General features: G+C 41.0%; 1 protein-coding gene across 1 annotated transcript in view; it reads left to right on the plus strand.

Moving 5' to 3' along the window:
* Positions 1 to 15,940, plus strand: part of LOC129105006 (ephrin type-A receptor 6-like) — a 140,351-nt gene that overhangs the window by 72,847 nt on the left and 51,564 nt on the right. Inside the window, exons 4-5 of the mRNA XM_054615870.1 lie at positions 3,616 to 3,771; positions 6,415 to 6,750. Of these exons, the coding sequence (XP_054471845.1) occupies positions 3,616 to 3,771; positions 6,415 to 6,750 (492 nt within the window). The remainder of the gene's footprint in view (positions 1 to 3,615; positions 3,772 to 6,414; positions 6,751 to 15,940) is intronic.

Genomic DNA, 15,940 nt, shown 5'->3' on the forward strand with positions numbered 1-15,940 from the left:
TGTTTATCTGACTTGTATCATCTTAATGAATCTCCCTTATATTATTTAACCCTGGTGGAGTATGCTGATTGTTCTTACATATGGTGAAAGGGAAAAGGGAATAGGCACTATTCTGATAAGATATGCATGAACAAGATGTGTTCTGTGTCCACACAGAGAAAAAGCAATAAGGCTTTTATTTGTATTTTTTTGTAGAAGGGGCACTGAGGACGGTAATGTTTGTGTGGAATGAAACTGAAAATAGTCCTGCTTTTTTTTTTTTCATATGCAATAAGTTCTTGGCTGCATCTCGCCTATAGCGCCAACATCTCTGCAATGATCTCTCATCCTTTGCATCGCCTCCTCACCACCGCTGCCTTTGATTTCAAGAGCTGAACTATTCTGCAACATTTGTTGATGTGGTTCTGCAAGTAAATGCTGCAGAATTGTGCTCCTCTTGGAATTGTTCTTCTTCGCTGACCACCAGGAGAGGCTCTCATCATCATCGGCTATGCACTGCAAAGAATGTCATTTGCACATGCACACATAGGCCTACACACACAACACACAACGCATAACACACACACACACACACACACACAAACACACATATATGCAGATACCAGTTAAGAAGAAAGTTATAATATGGTTGCGTTGGACTGATTGCGAGTGATAAGTGAGATTTTGCACTCATATTCAATCCAGTGATGTCTACAACATAATTCAGACCCTAATGGGATAATAAACTTAAACCTCTCAAAGCTAAACTACTTGAAGTGAGCTCAACTCTTTTAAGTCAGGGAAACATCCAGTCATGATGGATTGATTTGGCCTGACTGCATAAACTATTTCAACAAGGTGTAAAGATTATAAAATGAAGCATGTTTATACTGTTTGCACATCATTATTTTTGGATATTTGTATGACTTCACGCTTTGCTAGAGAGATGAAAGGAAGTAAGGTGAGAAAGATATGAGGAAAGGTATGTGAAGGACAATGGTTGTTACCTTACCCCCTAGGCCTAGGTGTCCCCATTAAAATGTGGGCCAACGATTTCCCAATAAAAAAACAATTGTGGTCAGCACCTGTCTTTAGGCATGGTGATGCATTTTTCATAATTGTTTTATGCTTAAACCCCTCTCACAATCTATTTCTCTTCTGAAAAACAATAAAAACATAGGTTTAATCACCAAATTGCCAAAATTGTCCAACCAAATTAAACAAAGGGGCCACTTCTAAGGGAACTAATATGTTTATTAAATCAATAAAACAAAGTTGGAAGTTCCGGTGGATGGTCATATACTACAATGTAGACATTAGTCGATTTACAAATAGTTAAGCAGAGACAGGTCCACTCCCTGTACACTAACTGCCTGCCAGTTGCCCTGGTGTTGTTCGGGTCCAATGAGTATGAAGAGGCGGGCCTCACCAACCAATCTGCTGCCTCTGGGTCTCGGGGCCCGGCTCGGGGCTCTGAGATGTAGATGTTCTGGATGACTTCCAGATCTCATTAACCTTGGGCAGAAGGCCGAGAGTTAGATCAGAGCCCCAAAGGCCAGTGGGTCAGGAAGCTACTCTCTCATCCTATTACTCAGCTCTGCTGGCTTCACAGGTGCGTACAGTATACATCCAAACTCTCTCATGCTTTGCCGTGTGTCATATGGATGGAATCCACACACCATACTTCAAGTTTGTTTTGTTTTTAGTTCTGTCTTTAATAACACTTTCCATAAAGCGCAAATCTATAATGGAATACCTGGATAATGGATAATCTTAGTGCATTATGAAGGTTCATAACTTTATCTATTTCCTTATGCATATTTCATGTCAGTACATTTAGTTTAAATATAGGCCTCACAGAAAACAATTATCCAACTTTTATTCATGTTTTATATTTTTTGTGATATTTCTATGACCGTGATGAAACTGTTACAAAAAGGGATTCATTTTAGTAACAAACACACACTCCTGTTGCCTCCTTCCACCGTGCTATTCATTTTCGGCTGTCCTACTCACTAGTCATCAGCAGTATAATGTGCAAACTCTATCCAAACTGGGTTTTTTTTCATCTGTATGGATCTGACCTGCAGTATATTACCAGGGGAAATATCATAGGTTTATTGTAATAATTACAATATTCATACAGTCCATGAATGTGTGTTTGAATTGCTGACATGTATGGTTAAGTGCTTTGAGTGGTTGGGAGACTATAAAAGGCGCCATACATATGCAAGTCCATTTACCACCCATCGACCATATAAATGCTTAATAGTCGAAATCCACAGGCTTCCTTCATTTTACAAGTTCAAAACATTCAAGTTCAATGTTCTGTTAGTAACTGCTGTTACCATGTCCATTGGTGTGTGTGGGTGCAAGTGCATACCAGCATGTGTGTGCTAACCTCCTTGCCACCATGTGTTTGCGTGTCCATCCTCTGGTGATGCATGGTCAGTCATTGTACAGCACCACTCTGGCCTTGGAGCAGAGCCTGGTCAGACAGATTGCAGCTGGTCACCGCAAGGTATCGAAAAAGGAACATCCCCTCAGCTCAGCGAAGGTCGGGCCGAGGCATCATTAGGGTTGACAGAGTCTAAAACGGGGTCTAGCGAGGCGGGGGAGTTGACTGACGCTCTTTGACTCAAGGACACGCCGGTATCAGAGGTTAATGACGGAGGTAGCCATGGTACGCCATAGGGGGATGCCACTTATCATACTGATGTACAGTATGTGCATGTGGGAGCTGTGTATGTCACGTTTTTGAGGGCAAATATCGATTTGAATATTTCGAGCTAATAAATGGTCAGTCTTCAGCATTTATTTATTCTCTATCTTGCTCACAGGACACTAATACTTTGAAACAGAGGAAACCAGTTATTGTAAAATAGAAATAGTCTCGTATAGAGTCTGATCAGAACATAAAGACCTGACCTGATAAAGACCTTATTCTAATAAAGGGCGGACCAATTTCAACTATGTAAATTAACAAAATTTAACAAATAATCCTTGTACAGATGAAAACTAAAAAAGTCCACACAGACTCGTGCCATACGTGTGTTTGTTGTACTCCTTGCCTCTGTCCTAATTGTCCCCATTTGATCATAGCAGCCGTAGTTTCAAGCGCTTCCTTGTCCTCCCTGCAGCTCCATTTATCACAGGCAGCAATGGAGACACACAAAAGCACTCTTTGCTTCAAGGTGAATTTCCAAATGGCTCAGATTGTGTTACCTTGTTAAATCGATGTGCTTGGTGACAACTGGCAGCAATGGAAATCTCACCAGGCAGGAGACTGTTACACGTATATGTGACATGGAAGTGCTATGGAGGTTTGGAAAATGCTATTAAAAGCCACTGCAACTGTTCTCAAATTAGTTTTGTAAACTTTTGTAATCGTTAAGTTCATTTTTCTTAGTATTTTTAATAAGGAAGGCTGCTTTTATGTGTTATGTTTTATCAATCAAACCCACACTGGAGCAGTCACTTACTTCAATTTAGTATTTTGTTTATAAAAGGAGTTTCTTTGCTTCCTTTCTCATCTCCTGCAGCCTAAGAAAGGAGAGAGCAGATACTTTCTGACCTGTGTGCCCATCACATGGTCTGGCTTTGCTCTCATATTTATGTGATATTTTCTTCCACCAGCATGCCACCCAGGCTTCTACAAGGCATATGCTGGAAACACCAAGTGTTCAAAGTGCCCTCCGCATAGTGTCAGCTATGGAGAAGGAGCTGCTATCTGCCGCTGTGAGACAGGCTTCTTCAGGTCTGAGAAAGATCCTCCAACAATGGCTTGTACACGTGAGTATACCAGCAAACAGGGCTTGATACTTCCTTATTGCTCATTAGACACATAACCACATCGATGTTCAAGGCTTTTAGTCATCCTTTGTGATGTCGTGGGAGAGCTTTGAGCCTCACAGCCATCACTTCAACCATCTAAATTATCAATACACATTAAAGATCTCTATACTTGTGTGTGCCTGTGACAGTCTGGGTAAGTTATTAGTTATTAGTCTCTAGAGCTGGTGGATTACTCCAGTGGAGGCTCAGAATTAGCTGTGTCTCGTCTGCAGGAATTATCTGGTGTGAAACTGTGCATTAAAGAGTCCCTGGATGAATTACACGGCTTTTGTTCAGCTGCCTTGTCTTCAATGATGATTTACCGACTGTCATTACGACTTCATATTTGCATTAAATTACAGTTTAACCGGACTAATTCTCCTTTAATTAAAAAGCCATTTAGCTGTCACTGAGATAGACGGGGGCCACGTCTGAAAGCTCCACAGGGTGGAAGAGTGTATTTGTCTTTTACGGAGAGACAAAGCCAAGTCATTGTGGAGAAGCTGTGAGTTTACAGTTCCACTGCACGATGCACTGTTTGCAGAGGAAATCTTCAGCAAGGCTTGGCTCTTTGCTTTGTTTTCATCTCCAAATTTAGATTCAGATGATGCAATATCTTACTTTATGCTCACAGAAATCCATGCATTTATAAGTGCAGGCTTTCCAGTGCTTTCCAACACTGTTGCATAGCTAATATGTAGCTACTAAATCCCACAGTAATGTATATAGCTTTTATATACTGATCAAACAGATAAAAGAAAACAGCAAAGAACCTGTTTCAGCAAAAATAATGCTCCTTTGTTTTACCTCTGACAACGCTAGTCTAATTTGAATATGGTGGGTCCTTTTGCAGCTTAAGTTTAAGTAAAATATACATTATAGAAATGAATTATCTTGATAGTAACTTGTTCAAGGGCTCTTCAACAGTTGTTGTTGTTGTTAGTTGTTGAACTAAGTCTTCCAGGCAAAAGCACATCATGAATCTCCAATGCCACTGTTGCTCCCAGTTCAAAAAGGTGTTACAACCCATCAAACTAAGAGGTGTAGACACACACCACAGTTTCTCTAACAAGCTGTGAGTTCTGTGTTTACTCATAATGCATTTTAATCAGCAGCTTGTTGGCGAGAGCATAAACTATTTGCTTGATGTCTAAGTAAAAAAAGAAAAAAAGAAAAAGAAACAGATTAAAGACCGAGGGCCTGAGGGGAAGACAATGGCAGAGAGCAAGAAAGAAAGGATGTCACAGGAGGAGAGATAAAGGTGGAGAGAAAGTGTAAAGGCTGGATGGAGTAGACAGTGAAGAGAGAAAGGAAGGAGGTTGCTGATACCAATCTCCCCCTAGAGGAGAATAGGAGCTGATTGATGGCAGTGGGGTTGCACTGCGGGAGGGGAGGTGGGTGGATTCTCCTCGATGGAGAGAATAGAAGAGGTGAGATAATGGCCGATTGACGCAGAAACAGATAAAGAGAGAGAGAGAGAGAGAGAGAGAGAGAGACGGACATTCGCTGACAGAGGTGGAGGAGGGGTAGGAGGAGCTTTACTGTCTGCTGAGATTTTCAGCAAAGGTAGGGAGGGAGGGGGTGGAGGGATGGAGGAGGAGAGGGAAGCATCCCATTGTCTAGGCAGACAGTGAGCTTGGCAGGACGGGAGTGTTCAAATCCCTCAGGCTTTTTAACTCCACCCTGCTGACAGCTGGCTGCCTGCTACAGCACAATACTGACTCTGACACACAAACACACACATGGAGAGCACAAAAATACCTCAACAAGGGAAATGTGAGGGAGGTGAAATAACTTAAAATGTTTAATGCAAATGAGAGGGATTTATACGAAGAGTTATGTGGTACAGCAGTAATGTGTGATATTTAACAATTTCATACTGCAATGTATTTAGATGTAGATTCTTATTTTTGCAGAGCGTTTAGAATTCAGCCTTAGATGCGATGTATCTCAGGGGTCAATTTTGGGTCCATTGCTTTTCTTCAGTATGCATAATGTTGGCTGCTTGGTTACTCTAAGGGACTGCTGTGCTGAAAGTTTTGAAATCCCATCCTCAGATCAATAAGGAGAGATCAACTGGAAATGTATGAAAATATTTATTGAGGTTAACAACAGAAAAATACTCTGGCGATAAGAATCTACAGATATGAAGTACCTGTGTCAAGCGAGGGCCCTTATGAACACAGGAGATAGGACAGGATCCCCTGCAGTCTAGACGCTGGTGGCGGAGAAGTAAAGTCAGCTGGTGGCAGATGGAAAGTTTCAGTTATGGACGCACTGTTGGTATAGGTGGCAATGAGTAAATGGTGGATTGCGCATTGGAAGTTCTTAAAGACATAAAATAGAAGATGAAAAAATTGCAGAAATTAGAGGAATGAAAGCAGAAGGTAAAATAAAGATCAAACTTATACAACTTTCTACAAAGCCTTATTTTGTTAACTAAAAAACATCTTGTCATTGCAAACAGAACTGATAAGCCAAAAAATTATCCATTGTTTAAGCCTCACACAGCAAATTGTGTATATTATTTTCTTTACATCAGCTTAAACACTTTAAAAATACCATATACCTATTCCTTAATTTTCTTTCCTACGACTGCAGGCCCTCCATCTCCACCCCGCAACCTGATGTTTAACCTGAACGACACCTGCCTGATGCTGGAGTGGTCACCTCCCAGCGACAACGGGGGCCGCCGGGATCTCACTTACAACGTCCAGTGCAAACGCTGTGGCCCCGAGCCCGACCAGTGCCATTTCTGTGAGGAGGAGCTCCGTTTCCTACCACGACCTTTGGGCCTGACCAACGCCACTGTCACTGTCATGGACTTCTCAGCGCACGCCAACTACACCTTTGAGATCGAGTCCCTCAATGGTGTTTCAGACTTGAGCTCCTTCCCTCGACAGGTAGCCATCATCACCGTCAGCACTGATCAGGGTGGTGAGTACATATTTGGATTTTTTAATGTATGTTGAGAGTTTCTTGTATCTTGTGTCACTTTAAATGCAACACTGTGATCTTTGAAAGGTAGATTCTGCTTCATGGTTCTTTAGTTTTTGTTGAAAAACTGCCCATTACATCTACTGTACATTCAATATACAGCACAACAGCATTTCTTGTTTAATTTCGTGACTCATGAACCCTGAAAGAAAATTGTTTCCTCTTAGATCCATACATAGTACAGACAATGGAACTATAAAGAGACCTTTTGCATATTTTAAAGGCACCTTTTGGAGTTTTTGACAACAAGTAGTGCAGCAATGCCGCACTAGCTAGCTCATGGCCGCCGCTCTACACTGTACTCATGTGGTCAATGCTGTACATACACAACAGCATTGTCACAAATGTATAGCATCCAACCTACAGTTTCCCCCAAGGTAAACACTGTTAGCTCTGTCAGCACTGTTGCCATTGTTAGCACTGCTAGCACAGTTAGCACCGTTAGCTGCGAGCCGCTGTCTAAGCGGTCGCCATGTCGAGAGCTGCGCGGAGGCAAAAGAAATTCAATATATTCTGTACGAAGGAACTTCAAAATAACCGGTTTGTAGAGCTGTGCTTTTTCAAATTCAAATATTGCACACACTGCTAATAACCCAACTTTACTCTGTGTAGTCTTTGATGCAGATGGTAGAGAAAGTCAGGGTTTACATTACAGTTATGTTCCTCTGGTAGTTATAGTTTTGCATCCTTAACTGCAGCTGTAAATTATGACAGGAGGCCAAGGAGAGGTTGTTTCTACCTGCCTACTCGCTCCAAATAAGGTTTTTATGCTGAAAGCCACATATTTCTTCTGGGACAGTGGTCTGTATGGGAACACTTATGCTTTTAATTTGCGATTTGCAAACACTGTGTTTTCTGTTTTCTTCCTTCTCCCTTGACTATTCTCTCTCGCCTTTTTTTCCCCAATCTTTGTTTGTCTTCCTTCCTCCTCTCGTCCCTTCTTTCTCTCCTTCCCTCCATCCTTCCGTTGCTGTGGGAGTCTGGGAGCAATACATTTTCTCATACAGCCAAAATACATTAAATGCATTATTCTGTGTCACAGGGGACAGCTCTGGCCTTAACAGGTAACTCAATGTTACATGCAGCCTTTTTATATCATTAGGAAACCCAGTTTAGCACATGGTCTTGGCAGGTCTCCGAGCTGTACACAGACCCATTTCATCGCTAATATACCCAGCTGCAGCTGTTTAAAATGCTCCAGGGAAGAGGCAGATTCCTGGCCATCAGCCACTGATAAGTAGCCTGAAGATGTATATTACCACTATCACCTTTACAGAAATGAGCGTTTGGTCAGAGAGTCAATGGCCAGTGTCATTCCTGTGTGAATATGAAAGTATAATGTAGCATAAAAAAAAAAATCAAAGATAAGTAAAATTATTGTGGAAATTGTATTTCTGCTTATCTCATGATAAACTTACGTAAGTGTGTCAAGTAGATTTTTTGGAAGTCACACCTACCTCTTGCTTTGTTTCATACACCATAGTTCTTTTATTTAAACACCTCAACTTGGAGCTTATTTCAAAGACTTTGCATCTGAGGTGGATATTAACAAGTACATAAGACCTGCTGTCTCTGTTGAGAATGGAGGACGATGATTCATGCCCACAGAGTAGCAATTACTACTGTCAGTTATCGAATTAAAATATTGCGACTTATTTTCCATTGAGCTTAACTTATAATTATTTATGGATTAGACCGGTGCAATTCACAAACTGCATCGGCCCTTTTTACATACATTTAACTGAAATGTAATATATCTAAGGGGCTTCTTGAAAATTAAATGAAGCAATTCCTCTTCATCTGACCTCCTTTACTTTGGAGGAGCTGTCTTGTAGCTGCACAGTTGCTGTTTAGAATTCCACCATTTGTTGGGAAATTAACCCACAACTGGACAAACCCATGTGATGTATCCATACACACAAACAGCTGTAGTGTTAACAGACTGGGTTTTGCAGAGCAGATACATATTCCAGTCCATCACTTAAACTGCTTACCCTGTAAAACAGATTTTCCTGCAGTTGTAGTACAGGGCTATTGAAGCGGTGGTTACACACAGCACTGTTAAACCCAGAGTTATATTTATTTAACCTAGACATCATTTTTTCTAGAGTATGTTACAGTATACTGATTAAAATCAGCTACAACGTGATAATGGAAGAGGGATCAGGTCCATCAGCCAGGCACATTGGTTTGATAAAGAATCACACTGGCGGAGTATTATAACCTGCAGTGGTTTATGAAAATGTTAAGGTGTGCATAAGGTTAACATAGCTTAACTCAGAGATAACCGTGCAAAATTTACTAAGAAAAGGAAATCTTGGATGCTGCAGTGATTCGTTTTTTCTGCGACTGCAGTGATATGCATACAAACAAATATTTTTGCACACATGCTTCCCTAGACACAACGCCTCTAAACCTCTCTGATTGTTTGGAAAGGTGCACAGAAAATTCTAACGCTATTAGCATAGCGTAGCCATCAGCAGAAATGAGACGGCCATGTGAATTTCTCTGTGTTGTGAGGGATCAAGAGTCTCCTGTGATAATGCACGCTGGCCCTTGATAAATTAGACATAGTCATTAAAATGCAGATGGTCCTTTTGGTAAATGCTTTGTGTCAGTGGGGTTAGTATATGATTTGTCGTGCCTATGATAGGCTGCTCTGTACAGTTTACATTTGTGAGTGGCATATAGAAGTTAAGGCCTGTGATAATTTCATGTCAGGCGTAAACCTTTTCAATATTTTGTGATTTATACAGTGATGCATATCTGATGTATGCACAAGCATCATTCTTTATATCACACACACACACACACACACACACACACACACACACACACACACACACACACACACACACACACACACACACACACACACACGTGCACTGAGACTCTGTGTGGAGAATTATAAAGCACAAGGATTAACAGCAGGGGAGTGTCTCGGCCTGGAGTAAATCTCCTCATATTTGGAGAAAGAGAAAAAGAGTCTGGGGAAATTATGTGCACATTTGCAGTTCTCAAAGTCGGTACTAGGAACGTGGCACTGCCGTGATCAGGCAGACTTATAAGTTTACACCTATGGGAGGATCACATGATGCCATAACACATCTGCCAACTCTTTCTTACCAGCTAGAAGAAACTCTGACGGTCGTCAACTGCAGGCGGAAACGTAACCTCCCATAAACTGCACCTTGGAAGGGGGGGGGATAATCATCTGATCCTCCCCAGCGTTGTAGTTTTACTTGCACATAGCTGTAAAACAGACTCAGTTTCTTTCCACATGCATCAAAAATATGATCCCAATCTTTATACTCCGACAACAAGCAGACATCAGAGAATAAGTGTAATAGTCCAAGTGCTGCCTTGCTTAAGGGAATCCAGGGGGCCTTCCCAAAACAGGTGACTGGGTCAGGAAGGGAAATCTAAGAGAACAGAGGAAAAGTGAAATGAGGGAGAAAGCCTGAGGGGTAAGAAAGCGGAAGAGAGACGTTATGAAAGCAAAAGAAGAGCTGGACAGAGACAGATGAAATAACAGAGGGATAGAAAAAGAGAATCAGAGAATGAGAGGATGATTGAGTGAGGATACGATCGAAAGAGCAAAGAAGGGTTGAGAGAATGAAAAAGAGGGTAAATTAGCTGAAAAGAAATGTAGGCAGAGCATAAAGAGAGTGCGGGGGAAGACATGCAGACACACTGAGATATCTTTGTGTTTGTGCACTGTGAGAACTCAAACTTGAAAATTTGATTGAAGAGGTCTCTACTTTTCTGGCCACGGATCTCAGTTAAAAGACCAGTGTGTTGGATTTAGTGGCATCTACTGCTTTCCAAGTGTTTCTTGGAACTACGGTATCCTTCAGTCCTCGCTCTCACTAGAGAACATTGAAGAAACATTGCGTTGCAATATGGCAGACTACGGACAACAAGGCATAGCTATGAATATTATATTCCATTTCTGCCAATAGGTACCCCAAATCCTACACACTGGCCCTTTAAGTTGTTTTTAGTTTATTATCTTACTAAACAGCATGCACTTGTACAAACTTTATCGTTACATGACTCAGGATTGTTATGTATCTTAGATGACTCATATAATCTTTTCTGTGATGAATAAACAATAATACAAACCATTGTAAAGATAAGTATCCACTTAACCACTCTCACACTCTCTACCTCTGTAAGGCTCTTTTGGCAAAGCTTTCTAATTTAGGATTTAACATTGATCTTGGTTTGAATGTGACTGCCAGCCATACAACAATTCAACCTGTATTGATTAGGCATTAAGCAGAACTACCAACTCTTGTGAATATATCTCACCAGGTGTTCTTTGCGCTTACTATCTTGTTTTTTTTTTTCTTAAACTTGGTTGAATTGAGAAGTTAACAACTGATCTTACATCATCTTACAACTTTAGAAAATACAGAATTTTCTGTATCTTACATGGAGTTGGTTAAGGGTTAAGGGTGGAGTTGACCGACCTCTTTTGTGCTTTAGTGAAAATAAAAATCCAAATAGTTTTAAAGTTTCAGAATCAAACAAAAAATAATTGCCAAACTTTTCATAGTTTTTTTAAATAGATAAAAAAGTTTCACACTCAAAGTCTAAACATATCTTGAAGGTGATTCAATGTCAATCTCAATAATGTCTCCTATATGTTTATGTGCAAATGTGTCAGTGCATGTTTGTGTATGGCAATGTATATATTTATATTTAAATGTAATTAATCTGATCTAATATTGTCTGTGTATAAACACGTATAAACAGGGGTGATCTCAGAAGAAATAGCTGTATTTCATAATGCAATCCTTGAAATAAGTGGTGATAAGGGGGAGGACAGGTGGATGTCTGCAGAAAGAGGCAAAAGAGGAAGAGGAGGAGAAGGAGAAAGTGGAAATGGCCTAGAAACAGGAGAATTCCTTTAATCACAGGAAGCAGCTGGATAATTGTGTATGTCACTGAAAGCAATCAGAGACAGATCGGCTTCTCAGATGCGGCAACGCATCAGAATATTCTTGCAGCAACTTGAGAGACTCCAATCAGACGGTCTTTTGTAGACGAAACGCCGGTGGGTAAAACTAACAATCTGGGATCTGCATGATGATATGGAATAACGTGGGAGGGAAGTGCTGCTCATTGACTTGGCATTGACTGCAAGTGGCCAGATCATTTTCATTTGTTTCACTCACCTGAAGGCTGATGTACAAATTGTGCAAAGATATTATGACACCATCCACAAAGTCGGAGTCAACATGAAAGTGTGCATGATTGCATGTAAACTAACCTGTGCATGAATTCAGGGTTAACAGTGATGCCATGTTAGTGTTATTTCAAGCAAAACGGCACAGAGCATGCAATAAAACATTTACATAACTGTTGTAATGTCAGGTTCTCATATAGCACTGATTACCTTGGCTACGTCCATCAGTATCTTTATCATCTTGAGTTGCGTCTACTTTCTTCAGTCAAACCTGCAAACCACACGGATATGCCAACACCGTGCATAATCTGAGACTTCATCAAAATCCAAATTGATTTCAGAATGTGCTTACCTGGCATGCAAGCTCACTACACCATGCACACAGAGGGTTTGAAGTTAATGGTGTGCAGAATGGGAGGTAGTGATGAAAGATTAATAGAAATCATGATTATATGGCAAACCTGAACATGTTGGTGCTGAATGTTCTGGCATGCTGCCCATTACAAGAAACCTTATCCAGACAGTATTTTAGTGTCTATATCAAGACACTGTATAGTGCCATCGCAACATTTTTCATTGTAGACCACTGTGGGTAGTCTAATACTCATCTCAGGATTACCTGAGATATACAGACCTGAGGATCCGAAATATAAAAAAGGAGAAAGTCGTTATATAACATTTGAATAATTTCTAAAAGGAATAGGAAGCTAATGCAGGACTGGAGACCCTCTGGAGAATATGCTTTTATGAGCTTAAGTCTTGTCCCCTTCATTTATTGTTTTTGTGATGAATATTTCATTTGCTAATATCAAAAACCAACTGGGGCAAGTGATGGTCTTGAGCATTTTAGAATATTGACGCTGACATTTCTGTCTGCAATTTCATCACGCCAAACTCCTTATTTCGAACTCTGTTTGAAATAGTTGATATGACCTTTGTGGCAATGTAAATGCTTTTCTTTAGACATTTTGTCCGGTTACTCCAGAAAGAATGGCAATGTTTTTTGAGAGCATTTGTATGAAATGTTTTAGCCTCTGACAATCCCTACAATACCAAACTTTTATGACCACTGGCACTATAAATGTGTCCACATTATAGTCTTTTTTCTGGATCTACAATATCTCAGAAAATAATTAACTTCTCGCTTATATGAGTCAAGTTCCCCTCTTCAGGCTTATTACTGTTTTAATTTAAAGTCTGTAAAAAGTCAATGGGCTGAATAATACTACTTACAGTATATGTCACTCTTTTTAATAGCACACAGCTTTGTAGATGGGTTGACATATTGAGAAAGAGAGACAAATATAAAGGCAGCAGTCCATCAAACACTTATTCAGACAAAGGGATCTTTTTGTTTTCCCAGTTTAAAAGATTAAACACTGGTATGTCAGCACAATTAATAAGTTTTAGGCAAAGTAAATGTAACCCACATAGGTTTCACACACTCAAATATATTCAGGACCAATATATAAGTGTGTAGGAAGGGGTGAAAGAGAGAATGACAGACACAATAAGCCACTGGAGCCAAAGGGTACTTTAAGTGTTTAAAAGGTGTATTGAAGACTTCTGCACAAAAACAAGAACCAAAGTTTCCTTTCTAAATTGGCCCTTAGTGTCCAGGGGATACTGTAAATGTCTTCACACTGGTTACTTAGGTTACACTTTAAATGTCCCTGAAGTGATTCCTTCCGTTCTTTTAAGTTCAACACTGCTCCATTGTTGTGGTCAGTCCAGCTATCTTTAGTCAGACAGGTCAGTGTCAATTCTAAACTGCTCTCAGGTTTGACAAAAAGTAAAGTAGTAAGATTCGGGCTTACACAGTCCTACCACACCGGTGTACTCCAGTGATGGGAATGAAGGAATGGCAAAAGGTGATCTCGGTCCAACTCGTATTCAATAAAGAATCCAAAATCCAATTTAAATGGTACTTCCAGGGAATCTCAAAGCCCAGCCAAGAGACTGCCAACACGGGTTGATGCTTGGTGCTCAGGTCCCTTGAATCACTTCTTTCACTTGACATAAGTGTCGTCTCAAGGTTTGACAAAGTTACCCAATACCAGGTGTTTTAGTTGAGCTAGAACTAGAGTAGCACTTGTTTTGTTTTTATTTCTCTGCACAGTCAAACTTCTACCGTGAATTTATTTATTTCACCTCTCCAAATAGAAGTCTGGATTGCCTTTTATAGCCAATAAGAACCATGTCCGAGCAAAATTACTCCGACTGACACATTGTTTAGCCAACAGAAAATAATACTGGAAATAAGGCAATCTTACAGAGCCCAGCCCTCTACTCAGTTACATAAAGATTGTGTTAGTGTCAGGAAAGGTATTACTATTAAACTAAACTTCATAAGCTCTGAAGCGGGGTTTTTTTTTCATGAATTTGTTCAGATTGATCACATTTCATGTACTGAACATGAACATTCAAGTCTTTGATCTATAGCCAAATATCACAAATCACTGAATCATCTGTACAGCACACAACAACCCACTATTCTTACACCCTCCAGTTAAGTTGTATGCACCTGAGACAAGAAAAACTTGGTTTTAGAATTAATTTAATTTGCCATTTGGTTGTCAAACACCCATAAGTGTCAAATATTGATAGCATTATGTGCCCAAAATTGTCAAAGTCAGGTTCTATATAGAAAAACCTCTGGCCCACCTTGATCTGCGATGGCCCTCTGCCATGCCCCGAGCCGGCACCAACGTGATTATGCAGCACTGGCTATGAATGAATAGTGTGTGTTAAACTCCTGCCCTTCTCAGCCACGCCGCCCCTCCCAGGCAGCTCTCTCCCGGCATCGCGCCACGCTCTAACTAACTATGACAAATTAGGCCCACACTTAATTACTAGCATGGGAAAATCACAATGATGTTTATTAGGCGCGGCATCATAAAGCGGTGCGTCCGTGCCCCAAGACCAAAGCGCTGTGCCGGAGAAACACTAATAATAACAACAGCCATACAAATTGGCCGAGTGGAATGACCGGGGTTCCTGAGGCGCCAGCCGGGGTGGGGTGAAGGGGAAGGTGACTTTCCATGGATGAATCAATACTGTTCTCCGCCGTGCTGTGCTGAGCTCCGGCTGTTACTATTGTAGATCTGCCTGAGATGGCTGAAATCCATTGTGTGTGTGTGTGTGTGTGTGTGTGTGTGTGTGTGTGTGTGTGTGTGTGTGTGTGGTGTGTGTGTCAATCGGGTAGATTTAGCTGCGATCCTCTCTCCATTATGGGTTAATAGGAAAAAGTAGTCACTGATGAAAAATGCTGAATATATCACATTACAAGTTTTTTTCTCCCTTGACATACAGTTATATGGGCATGTGTATCTTGAGGGTCTTATGTCTGATAAAGATTAAGTGTGTGTGTGTGTGTGTGTGTGTGTGTGTGTGTGTGTGTGTGTGTGTGTGTGTGTGTGTGTGTGTGTGTGTGTGTGTGTGTGTGTGTGTGTGTGTGTGTGTGTGCGTGTGTGACCACAGCTGGGCCGGTGGCATCGGCCTTGTGGAGAGAGCGGTCGTAAATACAGCCTCCATGCTTGCTGGCTTATTAAGGGTTGATTTATCCGCCTCCCTGTGAGGAATTTGCGCCCTTGGCACCCAAGCCCAGAGTCTGGCCCCTGGGGGCCCCAATTACCCAATGTCATGTGTCTATGTGAACATGCTTCAAGGGAACATTTTGCGTCACAGCGTCGTGGATGTTGTGTGTGCGTGTGCACGTCTTAAGTTGTTGCGTATACGTCAATGCAACTATTCAGTAGCAGGGTCATCTTCATCATCACTCTCTCTTACGGACACATGCACCCGCTTCAGATGCCAACTGTGGAGGGAGATACAGGGGGGGACAATAGGATGGGATAAATTTATTCGACAGCTTTCTGCCCCAGCAGTGATTTATCAGAGTGTTTATCCTGCTGATGTGCCTTTATCTTCTTTTCT

Source organism: Anoplopoma fimbria, chromosome 16 (genome assembly GCF_027596085.1).
Source record: "Anoplopoma fimbria isolate UVic2021 breed Golden Eagle Sablefish chromosome 16, Afim_UVic_2022, whole genome shotgun sequence".
NCBI classification, from domain to species: domain Eukaryota; kingdom Metazoa; phylum Chordata; class Actinopteri; order Perciformes; family Anoplopomatidae; genus Anoplopoma; species Anoplopoma fimbria.